At 27.6% G+C, this 12963-nt stretch overlaps 2 protein-coding genes across 2 annotated transcripts; both read right to left on the bottom strand.

Moving 5' to 3' along the window:
* Positions 1-1646, bottom strand: LOC128964503 (transmembrane protein 192-like). The gene is made up of 3 exons (XM_054311115.1): positions 1313-1646; positions 418-980; positions 1-267 (listed from the first exon to the last, which is right to left on the bottom strand). The coding sequence occupies exons 1-3, from the start codon at positions 1427-1429 to the stop codon at positions 129-131; spliced, it is 819 nt and encodes a 272-aa protein (XP_054167090.1). The 5' UTR covers positions 1430-1646; the 3' UTR covers positions 1-128.
* Positions 1647-4046: 2400 nt separating this feature from the next.
* LOC128964663 (transmembrane channel-like protein) lies at positions 4047-11757 on the bottom strand. The gene is made up of 19 exons (XM_054311299.1): positions 11483-11757; positions 10878-11004; positions 10622-10726; positions 10066-10147; positions 9461-9567; positions 9192-9284; positions 8931-8994; positions 8669-8744; positions 8435-8511; positions 7828-7981; positions 7146-7355; positions 6399-6468; positions 6075-6195; positions 5835-5967; positions 5163-5750; positions 4952-5068; positions 4748-4868; positions 4549-4667; positions 4047-4457 (listed from the first exon to the last, which is right to left on the bottom strand). The coding sequence occupies exons 1-19, from the start codon at positions 11755-11757 to the stop codon at positions 4064-4066; spliced, it is 3033 nt and encodes a 1010-aa protein (XP_054167274.1). The 3' UTR covers positions 4047-4063.
* Positions 11758-12963: the final 1206 nt, after the last annotated feature.

Raw genomic sequence — 12963 nt, 5'->3', positions numbered from 1 at the left:
TATTATTGTAAAAATCGAAAATAATAAATAAATAAATATGTGATATAACTGTCCAACGATTTGTTGTTGTAGTAGTACTGTAGTAGTAGTTGTAGTAATGACTACCCGATGACGAAACAAATGTATTGTTAACTCGATTGAAGCGATTCCCGACCAGAACGTTGGCTAACCTTAAACAACATTTGCCGCAAATGAGTATTTTGTAATTTGAGATTATAGATCAAATCGGCCTGTTTTTCAAGTAAGTCCTCCAAATAGGATGACGGCCTATAAAGATAAAGAGAAAATTAGTATATGTTTAGAAACAACTGTTTCGTTGAAGACACAACAATACTGTGGTCAACACACACACACACACACACACACACACACACATATATATATATATATATATATATATATATATATCCTACATACCTGACACCGATCTCATTGAGTCCGGCCGATGTGACCAATCGTTGCGGATCTTCTACACAGAAAATATCGGGCGGATTACGATCGGTACGAAATCGGATCTCATGGTAAAACCATTTGATAAGAAACGGCATAACTATCAGCACCGATACGGTTACGATCAGCTGTTCAAAGTTTACGGGTTTCAATTGGATTTTATCCGATAGTTTAATGATGTCTTTCTGGCCAATATTGTACAATATGGCCGTCAGTATCAGTAGAGCAACATTGGATTTGTGTAATACAAACGCTGGTATGTGTGACAACCATCGGACCAGTTGATGGTGTTTATAGTAGCCTAAGATTCTCAGTCGTCGATAGTAGACATTACGCATATAATAACCAATAGATAGTGTCAATAGCCATACAATCAGATGCGACACTATTGTCAAAAAATATGAGTTCATAATCTTCTTGTTGTTGTCGCTGTAGTTGATCTTCATATCGCTTTTCGACAATACGGATGAATAGGTTTCAATTGTCAGGTCATTGATTGGTATCACAAAACTGGTCACAATTGTTGTTAACTAAATATGTATATAAATTATATTCAATTAAAAATAAAATAAAATAATTGTTATTATAATAGTTGTGTCACAAAAAACCAATAGATAGTCTTTAATGGAGATATCTATTTGGGTATCGATTTGAAGAAATTTATGAAGATATAGGTTTGGATCAGTTTGGGTGATAAAACACATTATAAAAGCTATACATAATCAATATATACTCAAGAAATTGTAATGACTATCAATTGATTAATCAATAACCAATTGATAATGATAATGAAATGGTAACCATGAAATCATCACCAGATATTGGATCAGATCAATGGTTATCAATCATTACAATCACTTACCAGAAGAAGAAACTGAAGGACAATCAAAGCCAAAGCCGTATTGTTATTGGTCTGACTGTACAGCGATTGCAAGTCATTATGATAGGGAAGTGTCAGTATCTGGAGGTCGTCATCCATGGCTCAGTAGATGATTATTATTATTGTTTAGTTGATCCAACAAATCGCTGATCATATCATACACACCACACACACTCTCGATGGACAAAATCAGACAAATTGATTGATTAATTCAATGATTAATTGATTGATTGATTGTTTGTATCGTTTTGTGCGACCAAACAAACAATAGATAGCAAAACAAAATGTTTGTTATTATTATTATTACTTATATATTGTGTTTATGTTATGTAATGTAATATTAATATAATATAGTATTTATTGATATTATTATTATTGTAATGAAAGTCAACGACTATTTTTGATGATCCAATCAAATGGTCTCTCAATTCATATGACAGTCACTGTTGTTGTTGTTGTTATAGCCTATAGATGTCGACACACGACTAGTATTAATAGTAGTCATGAATATAGTGGTCAACAGTTTTGTGTCAAATAATTATAATTATTTAAATGTAATTTAATTTAATAATAATTTTTGATTTAATAAACAACAAAAATTTTTGATGTGTTTTATATATGATTATCTCTCGTGTTTTTGTTTGTTTGTTTAAGCACTGGTATCCCTCATCCCAGTCCTCCCAAAGTAGTGCCTTATATATTCAGTGGTGTTGTATTGTTTCAGCGAAACCTAATCTATCTTTGACTACAAACTAATGACTTTTTTTAAGTTTTAAAAAGTTTGAAAGTTTTAAAAACAAGTTTTTTTTCGACAAAAAAAAATGTTTGGGTTTCAACCAACAACAACAACAACAAAAGTAAGCAAATTATTTATACTGTATTTTTTACTAATATTTATAATTTTTTTCGCTAACTAATGATAATAATCTGAGATAAACTGAAAATTTATTATATTTATAATTATTGTATTGTTTTTTTTGTTGGTTTATTAATTTGCCAATAGTATCGTTATATACATTATGTACAGTACATATGAAATATCATATGATTGATATTCCTATATTTAAAAAAAAAATCTAATTTATCATATTTAAAATTATTTTTAAATTATAACAATTTTTTAAAAAATTTTTGTTGGTTGATAATTTTTACACATTAAATAGTTAACAAATTAATTATATAAATAATTTTTTGATAATTAATTTTATATAGCTTATAGTAATATATAAATTACTTGTTTAATTATAAAATATTAATGTAGAAATATAGAAATGAAAGTAGCAGGGGCGGTTAAGCAAATTTTGGAAATTCACATTTTTATTGATATATTTTAATATATAATATAATTTTACACATATATATTAAATTTTATACCAATCGGATCAATATTTTTAAAGTTATTAAATAAAATAAATTTTCATTATAATGGGAGGTATACAAAAAAAGTCAAACTTTGAACCCCCAAAAAACACCCGTCCCTGGGATCAATTGTTATGAATTTTTTTTGTTGACATTATAATTATCAATAGATGTTTTTAGGAAAGTGTGGATCTGCTCCTCAAAAATAATCTTAAAATTATCAATAATTAAATTATTTATATTGAGACCGCCGGAAAGTTTAAAATTTATAAAAATTATTTTACATCACATGACAAATTAATTGACACAAAAATTAGTTTACAATATGTTTACAATATAGTTTACAACTGTACTCTATCAATAATTATTATCAAAATATAAATTGCAGATTTTATTAATTATTGTTTTAATAAAAATGATTTTTAATAACATAATATTATAATTTTTAAAATTATAATACTTATATATAAATTATTTTTTAAATTAGATTTTAATTGCACAAAGTTGAGCAACATTAAATTATTAAAAATCATTTTTATTAAAACAATAATTAATAAAATCAGTAATTTATATTTTGATAATAATTATTGATAGAGTACAGTTAAGTAACATATTGTAAACTAATTTTTGTGTCAATTAATTTGTCATGTGATGTAAAATAATTTTTATAAATTTTAAACTTTCCGGCGGTCTCAATATAAATAATTTAATTATTGATAATTTTAAGATTATTTTTGAGGAGCAGATCCACACTTTCCTAAAAACATCTATTGATAATTATAATGTCAACAAAAAAAATTCATAACAATTGATCCCAGGGACGGGTGTTTTTTGGGGGTTCAAAGTTTGACTTTTTTTGTATACCTCCCATTATAATGAAAATTTATTTTATTTAATAACTTTAAAAATATTGATCCGATTGGTATAAAATTTAATATATATGTGTAAAATTATATTATATATTAAAATATATCAATTAAAATATTAATTTCAAAAATTTCCTTAACCGCCCCTGCTACTTTATATTTAAAAAAAAATCATTACTAACTTATCTATAATTAATAAGTTTGCTTTTATTGAATTCAATCGAAACAATTATAATTATTAACGATAAGTTATACATTATTATAAAGTAACAAATGTGTAATAATTTTTTTTAGTTGATAATTAATTTTATAACAAAATTCAATTTTTGTTTTGTATGTGTAATACAATCAATTGCAGTGATAAAATATATTGATATAAATTAATATATATATATAGCTTATAAACGTGTGTAAGTGTATGTTAGATATGTTATACTAATACAATAGAAGGAACGGGTATTATCTCAGTTGAGTTATTGGGGGGGGGGGAGGAACTGTATGTATGAATTCATTTACCGTCGTCGGCACTGTTGACCCGACTCTGTATAAGTTTTGTCTTATCGTTTGTCGACGACGATTCACCGCCGCCGACGGTCACATCGGTAGTGGCCGTCTCCTGTATCCTTACGTGTTTCTTTTCGGGCGGCGGTTCGGCCACTATCTCGGGTATGGCCCCGACCTCTGATACGTCCTTATCTTTGCGTATCTGTGATTTGAGATCTTTGTTGGCATCCTTAAGCGAACCGACCATCGATATGAGATAATAGATAAACAATATCATTAGTAGTAGCAATGGAAATACGGCACCGGGCGATGTTAGATAGTCGACCACTTTGTTGATTGTGTCCGGTAATTTTGACTCAATATATTTGGTTAGTATGTGAAAGATTCGGGAATAGCCGCTGAAACCAATAATAATTATAATAAAATAATTGGTGGTTACCCGTAGGTGTGTCCTAATTATTAGGACAAGTTATTGTATATGAACAGTACCTAAATGGTCCGCAATGCCAACTGGGCTCTAACCAGACCACTGCATAGCCGACTGGCAAAGTGCACAGGAATAGCATGAGAAGCAATAGTCCAAAATAAAAATTGTTGCTCCGGGAGGCCTACAAATTACAAAACAAAAATGGATGAACAGGTTAGACAGACAATTAGTACAAATAGTTTTAAAAGCAGCTAACCATACCTTAAATACTGTTTCATGCGGTATATTACAGGTGATGACAGCCCACGATCTGATGTACATAATGATACACAACTTGATTGTGTTGATTGCCGGCAAACCGGGCGAAAAAAACATACCCATCCTTTTTTTTAAAAAAACAAAATTTACAAATTATTATGTACTAAATTATTGGGTAAAATATTGATATTTTTAGTCAGTCAGTACCATATCATTCCCTGATTGTTAACCAAATGCAATATATTTTCGGCAATCTTGAAATCGCCATAACCGGGAAATTTTTTTTCCAGATCCCAACAAATACAGGTGCAGTCATTGCAATATCTGTATTGATTGATGACCACAACAAACAATCAGCAAACAAAACTTATCGGTAATATATAGTGATAACTTTATGGTTAAAAATATATATACAAACCTAACAATAAGTGCACGAATAAAGTCACCGATTAGTATGGATATAACAGTCAATACAGTGTCCATTACGGTCAGTTTGACCAGTTCCTGGCCAAACATAGTTTCCCAGCAAAGTTTGCGTAGGCGTTCCTTATCGGTTTCATTTATTTGTACCAAATCGTCTTCACTAATATTATAATTGAATTTATTATCGCACGGCTTATCCAGATTCTGGCGAAACCACTCTAGCGATGGTCTTTCGCTGATTGTTGTTTCCGACGACCACGACGTATTGACACTGACCAGCGTACCGTTCCACTGGGACTCGGTTGTAATCGGTGTCGTCGTCATCGGTGTGGTCATCAATCTGGGCCGCTTTCTTGTTGGTCGCGGCCTTTGCGATGTCCGATGCGGTATCGGTGTTGTTGTTTCGGTTAGCATCCATGTATTGGTACGTTCAGTGGTCGTATAGATGGTAGTGTTGTTACCGCTGGTGCTGTTGTTTATATCTATGATGAACGTTGTAGTCGACTCGTAGTCCTGAAAGCCCCTGTCGTAGTCGTCTAAGTCTATCTGTGTCGAAGTAATGGCCTCAGTGGTCGTACTGTACCTGTATTCGTAAGGGTAGAACAGTTAGCATAAAATAAACAATTGATATAATAATAATTTATTTGACATATTAATGCTAACTAACTCTTCAATGCCATTACGACCCTCAATACGATTTGATCGCAGACTTTCCTTGATTGCCGCATAGGAGTACGGGTCGACTATTATGGATGGCGAGTGCAATGTACTGGTCATCTCCTCATTGGAGTAGTCATAGTCTAAATAATTGATGAATGGGTGGGGGAGGGTGAAGGTGGGGCAACAATTAGACAGTAGTTGCTATCAACTATGACTTGATATATATATATATATATACGGTACCCACCCGGTGCCAATACACGGCCGTCCCTTTTGAATCTAATGTGAGCGGTGGTCGAAATGGCTACAGTGTCCACCAAAAACTTAGTATACGTTATGTTAACTCTCATGTCTGTCAACTCAGCCGTCTATTAGTTAATATTAGTTAATATTATAAGTAATGTTATAGTTATAAATATATGGATAATATTGTCGATTATTAATTCATATTACTATTATTCATACTATTATATTTAACTGAAAATTAACTAAATATAAATATTTTATTTAATAATATTTTTTTAGGTAAATGTAATTTTATTTTTTTATTTTTTGAAAAATAAAAACATACCATTGAATTAACTTTTCCAAACAATGATAGCATCAATGTATACATGTTTATAAAGTTGAGCATCAATATTCTGGTATAATTAATTTAATTAATTAATTAGTTAACAATTTAATATATACTAACTATTTATAAAACTTTATAATGAATATTATTGTTTAAAAAATATTCAAATCATTTTTCATTAATTATTTTCTTTTTATATAATAATTGATTTATACAATTGATTGCTAATATATATTATTAATATGTTGTTGTATCAAAAATTGGATGAAATGTTTTTTGTTGTTGTGTAATTGAAATAAATTATATTAAAGATAGAAATAAAATAGATTTAAATCAATTGCCAACACATTTGCTATAAATAATAAAATAAAAAGTTTGTAATTTATTATTTTGAATCAATTATTGATTTTTTCTCAAACCATTTGGCGATAAAAACAATATAAAATAAAACATAAATAATAAAAAAAAATTCAATCATTTTATTGCTTATAAAAAAAGAGAGACACAAAAGTGGATGACTTTATAAAAAAGTCATACATTCATCACTTGTGAGTGCATTTTATATTAACTTTAGTATTGACACAAAAAATAAAGAGAGAGAGAGAGAGATAAAAGTAATATAATGTAGAGTAAGTTGTAATATACAGTAATTGTATGGGTTTTTTTTGTTGTTGATGGCACATACAGTATCTAAATATTGAATATTAAATATATATACTGTATATATAGGATACTACCCCATACCTGCCCAATTGCCAGCGCAGTGTTATCCTCGGATGGTATGCCTCCATATTACCGACCAAATCAAATATATTGGGAAAGACAATGCCTATGCCGGCGACTACTAGTGTCACTTCATTAGCCCTGAGCCACGAGGGATTGTCTATGGGTTCTTGAGATCTCTCGACCACCAGTACTACTCCATAAGCTGACGACGCCAACAGCATAAGCACACTATATATATAATAAATGGTATATTTAGTTTGGTTTTGTTGGTTAGGTTGTATTTGTATGGGATTTTAATAATACAATATGTGAGACAACAAAACAACAGCAGCCAAAAAAAATAAATAAAATAAGTTATTCATGAATTTCATTTCATTTGATTATATTTGCAGAAAGAAAGAAAGAAAGAGAGAGAGAGACTTGTTTTCCTAATATTATATTAAATATATTGATATATTGTATATACTGTATATATATATATAAAACTAATTCACAAAAGGTATTGCAGTTTTTGCAAATATTTATATTATTTTTTTGCAAATATTAGAATTACTAAAGTTATTTTTTGAGAGGAACGGTAGATCTAAATTTAGGTATGTGTTTGGTTGGTGTTGTTGTTGTGTTATTTGTTGAATATATTGTATATATATATATTCTGTTAAATTCTGTGTAGGTTTTCATATATATATATATAACTTACAGTATATTTGCGAGAACTCTGAGTGCAATTCGTTTCCAATTTCTTTCATCTTTTTTTCTTTCTTTTTCTTCAAGAATCGACTCTTTAAATCCCATAACAAGTGAAGCGACTTTATTATAAGCAGTTTCACTGTTGCCTATCATGTAATCCCAGCCTAACATCAATGAAAGATAGACAGACAAACAAACAAAACACATCTATTATGTAAAAAAAAGTTTTTTTGTAAATCTATAAAAATATATGCGAAACACACACACCACACACACACACACACACACACACATATATATATATATACACATATACACACACATACAGAGAGAGAGAGAGAGAGAGAGAGAGAGAGAGAGAGAGAGAGAGAGAGAGAGAGAGAGAGAGAGAGAGAGAGAGAGAGAGAGAGAGAGAGAGAGAGAGAGAGATAAAGTATATAAAAAAATTACATACTAAATGAAAATTTGAAAATTTATATTATTCAACAACAACAACATCAACAAAATCCTAATACACTAAATAACTATAAATAAATGTGAAAACATTAGATGTAATAATAATATCTTATATATATATAAATGAAATGTTAATAAATTAATAAATAAATTAAAATTACCGGTAAATAGTTTCCAACAGAAAGTACATTCGTCTTCCTTTGATGAGACGCGACTCATCCGAGCGTTTTGTGCCATTCTTTATGAAGAAGTTGTTGTTTGCAAGTGATAATTGGATCAAATTATAATAATAAAAGTTTTTTTTGTGTGTTATTAGTGGTAATTATCAATGAGTTATAATTGGTTTGTAAAAATTTGTTATAAAAAAGAGGAAAAAATTTAATTAAAATGTTTACTTTCGCAAAATACAGAAAAAGCTGAACATATAGAGACAAAATTGGGTGAGAAAGTAGGCCAGTGGTAGACGATAGCCTAACGGTGCCCATCAATACGGTAATAATAGGTAATATCAGTACATATATACAAATATTCATTTAGTTAGTCATAATATATTTGATATTTATTCAAATATAATAATTATTATTATTAGTATTTTTTAAAAAAATAGTAATAATAAATTAAGTTATATTTTTTTTAATTATTATTATTATTAAATACCTTCGCTAGTCATTTCACTTTTGCTATAATATCCATAAAATATTGGCGAAAATTTGAGATAACCCTTCAAAAAAATAAACAAAAAAAAAGAAAAGTTTAGTTAAACTTTGTTGTTGTTGTCATAAAATAACTTTTTCTTATTGTTCGGCGCTTTGCATATAATCCTCTGATGGATGACATCCAGAGGTGATGACAGCACCAGTACTACTACTACTACTAGTAGTAGTAGTAGTAGTAGTCATACAATACAGTAGGTTATACCTCAAAATCCCAAATGGCTTGCAGTTTGAGTGAGTCATCCTTATCCTTAACTTCTTTTCTCATACCAGTCAAGTCTGGATCACCTCTTAAGATCTGAATGTATAAGTAATATATGTTAATAATAATAATAAAAAACAGATACTATTGTTTAGGTGTTAATAATAATAATAGCAACAAAAAAAAGTTTGTTTTTCTCTTGAAGATAACTATCCTAATGGTTGGTGAAGTATACAGAAACTGATGGTTATGGTGGGGGGTCCGGGTCTTACCTCCGGAACCATTACAAAACAGCAGATGAAAACACTGATAAATATGTTGACCCAAAACACCCAACGAAGAAATATGAAATAAGAGGCGACACCTGAGCCGAAGTGACCTTTAAAACAAATATTATTTTTTTTATATGAATATATGTATAATAAACCAACAAAAAAAATATGAGAGATTTATATTGATAATAAAGATTTTTATTTTCTATGACTAAATATATACTACACTAATATATTAATCATTATTTGAAAAAAAGGTTTATATTTTAAAGAGATTTTTTATGTGTCTGTGTTTTGTTGTTGATATTGGTTTAATATGATAATAAAATGATAAGTAAAGTATTATTTTATTTTGTATTGTTTTTTGTTTTAAAGTTTAGTTTTAAAGAGTTTTTTTTGTATGATTATCATATCAACTAATGCATTGAATCTTTTGAATAATTTTTTTTCTTATTATAATATTATTTGCTTCTGTTTTTAAACAGTATATCAGTATATGTTTGTGTGTGTCTGTTATTTTGTTTAAATATATACACTTATGTGAAATATATATATAGTATATAAGTATATAAAATATATTTATATAAAAAAACTATTGAATTTACTCTCAATTTTCTTGATCCTCATCTCCCAGGGAGTGATAACAACTATAAGATTTGCAAATTCCCTTTTGAGTCGATTTATTGTCTGAAAAATACATATAAAAATATATATACACAGTATATATATATAAAATAAACAAAAAACAAGAGTATATATATAAAATATAGAGTAATAATATTTTCACTTTTATATATATATATCATATATAAGATAACAGTAATTGGTTTTTAGAGACGACTATGAATTATACAATATTATTATTACAATAGAAAATATTTATCTCATAAAACAATGTGAACTATAAATATGATATTTTATTTTAAATAAAAGTTTAAAAACTATTTTGTGTTATTTTATTTTTTATATTTTCATCCAAAATTTAACAAAAAAAAAATAACAAAACAAAAATAAAAGTTATGAATAAATAATAACAAAAAATAAACTGAGACTAAATAAGATTATAAATACTTAATATAAAATGTTTATATTTTGTTGTTGTTATCTATTATATATGAATAGTAATAGTAATAATAATTTTTTATTTTAAAAAAGTCATACTCTTTCAACATATGCTCGATATTTGGCTACCATATCCTTGGCCTGTTTGCTCTGTTTGAGGTCTCCCTCGTGTTTCTTAATATAACGTTTGGCCCGATTTAGTACCTGATTTATAGTAACAAAAACACAATTAATTAAAATATTTTGTAACCGTTTTAAAAATAGTTAATCTAAAACAAACAAATAAAAAATTGAATAATTTAAATTATATTAATTGTTTTTTTTTTTGAATATTATATATATATAAAATCAATACTTTTAATTTGCGATGCATTGGCCAGTGTTGTGATCGCATGTTTGTAATTATCTGTTTGTGGGCTCTGATAGTCTCCGAGATCTGCTCTTCAGTATACTCGTCGTCACCCATAGATAATGCCGTTTCTCTATAGATATATATGTAGATAATAGGGATATATATATATATATATTAAAATTTTTTGAAAACAATATAATATAAAATATTATACATTAATTTTAATCAATAAAATTTCAACAAAATCACTTAATGACTATAATTTTTATTTATTTGATGATTGATTTTTTAAAAATCTAAGAAACAAAACATTAAAAATAATTTTTAAAAAATCAATTAAATATTTAGCGAACCGAATGTAAAATTGAAACATTAATTTTTGTTAAGACATTTGAAAAAAGTTGTCATAAATATTAAAATCACAATAAAATTATATATATATATATATATAGATATTTCCTAAGTATTATAGTCAGTAATCAATACTTTTTTAAAACAAAATAACAAAAATCACAATAAAATGCATTAAAAATTTTAAAATAATAAATTTAATGTAATGTAAAACACTTGAGTATTAAAGAAAATAAAATAAACGATTGACTACTAACTCGTTTGAAGAGGTCGTACAAAACGATGACAATCTTCTGCCATCAAAAGCCATAACAATACTATCGTCTCCCATAAGAAAGGCGGTCGACCCTCGCCTCCCACCGCTACGCGAACCCCTACTCCTGGGCAATACAATAGGTTCGCTATCGGGTGGTACCAGCGATTGTCGTCTACCTTGCCTTTCATACGGTGTTTTTGTCGGTGTCTGGCTCTGGGATGTCGAGTCGGTCTCCTTTTTAGGCGACTCTTTAGGTGATTCCGATTTGTCACTCATTATTCTTTGTTGAAGTAATTAATTAACAAAAGTGTTATTATTATTATTATTAATTATAAATTATTAATAAACACTTTTGTATTTTTGTTTGGCTGCAAAGTGAACAAAACAATATTTTTGTTTAAAAACGGAGATAATTAAAAAATTAATTCATAAAATATTAATTTTTTTAGTTGAAAACATTAACACACAAAAAAAATTTATAACTAATAGGAAAATATTGTTATTATTATATAACAATTTGTCCACAGAATAGACTATCAAAACATTTTATGACAAATATTAATAAACCCAAAAACGATATGACAATTGATAGGCTAAACCACCAAAATTCATGATCAATAGATTTGATATTAAATTAAAATAATAATAGTATTGAAATGTGCAAATGTTTTTTTTGACTGCATATTACTTAAGCAAATTTCTAGTGAATAATAATAATAATTCCTGTTATTACATAAATATATATATACAGTATATTGATATTATTAGGAAAAAAATATATGGTTTCAAACAAAGCAAAATATATATATAAAATTATATACAGAATTTGTTGGCAATTCTGTGGATCAGAAAACTACATATAAAAACACAGTATTTTAATGGTCTCTCTCTCTCTCTCTCTCTCTCTCTCTCTCTCTCTCTCTCTCTCTCTCTATCTCTCTCTATCCTTTAAATGGGTGGAGTAGTGATGAAAACAAGTTTTAATGTCTACTATATTTTTTTTATTATTATATTATATTATATTGTCTCTCACTCTTAAAGACAGGTCATAATGCCTACGCCCTAATCGATTGGTGTTTATATCATATATACTGTATATATATGTGTATATATATTCAATATATTGACTAATTTTGTTGTCTTGTTTTTTAATGGTAAATATTTTGCTTGATTAGTCAAATTAGTTGAGTAAACTATTAAATATCTGTACCGGTATTATGTCAGAGAAATTGTCTTATATTACATAAGATTTTTTTATAATGTTATATAATTATGTTATTTTTCAGATACAGTTATTAAGAATATTCTACATTATATTGTTTTTATGTATCTATCATTATATATATTATATATATATATATCTGTATCTCATATTTCATGCTATAACTCATATTATATAAAAAAATATTATGAAAATGTTTCAATTAATTTCATTTTTATTTTTTATGAAAAAAATAATGTTGTTTGTTTAAATCAAATAAT

This window comes from Oppia nitens, unplaced genomic scaffold, assembly GCF_028296485.1.
Source record: "Oppia nitens isolate AA-2021 unplaced genomic scaffold, nextdenovo-longstitch-racon4-pilon3 scaffold9_pilon_pilon_pilon, whole genome shotgun sequence".
Taxonomy (NCBI): domain Eukaryota; kingdom Metazoa; phylum Arthropoda; class Arachnida; order Sarcoptiformes; family Oppiidae; genus Oppia; species Oppia nitens.
This window is presented reverse-complemented; position numbering and strand designations above follow the sequence as displayed.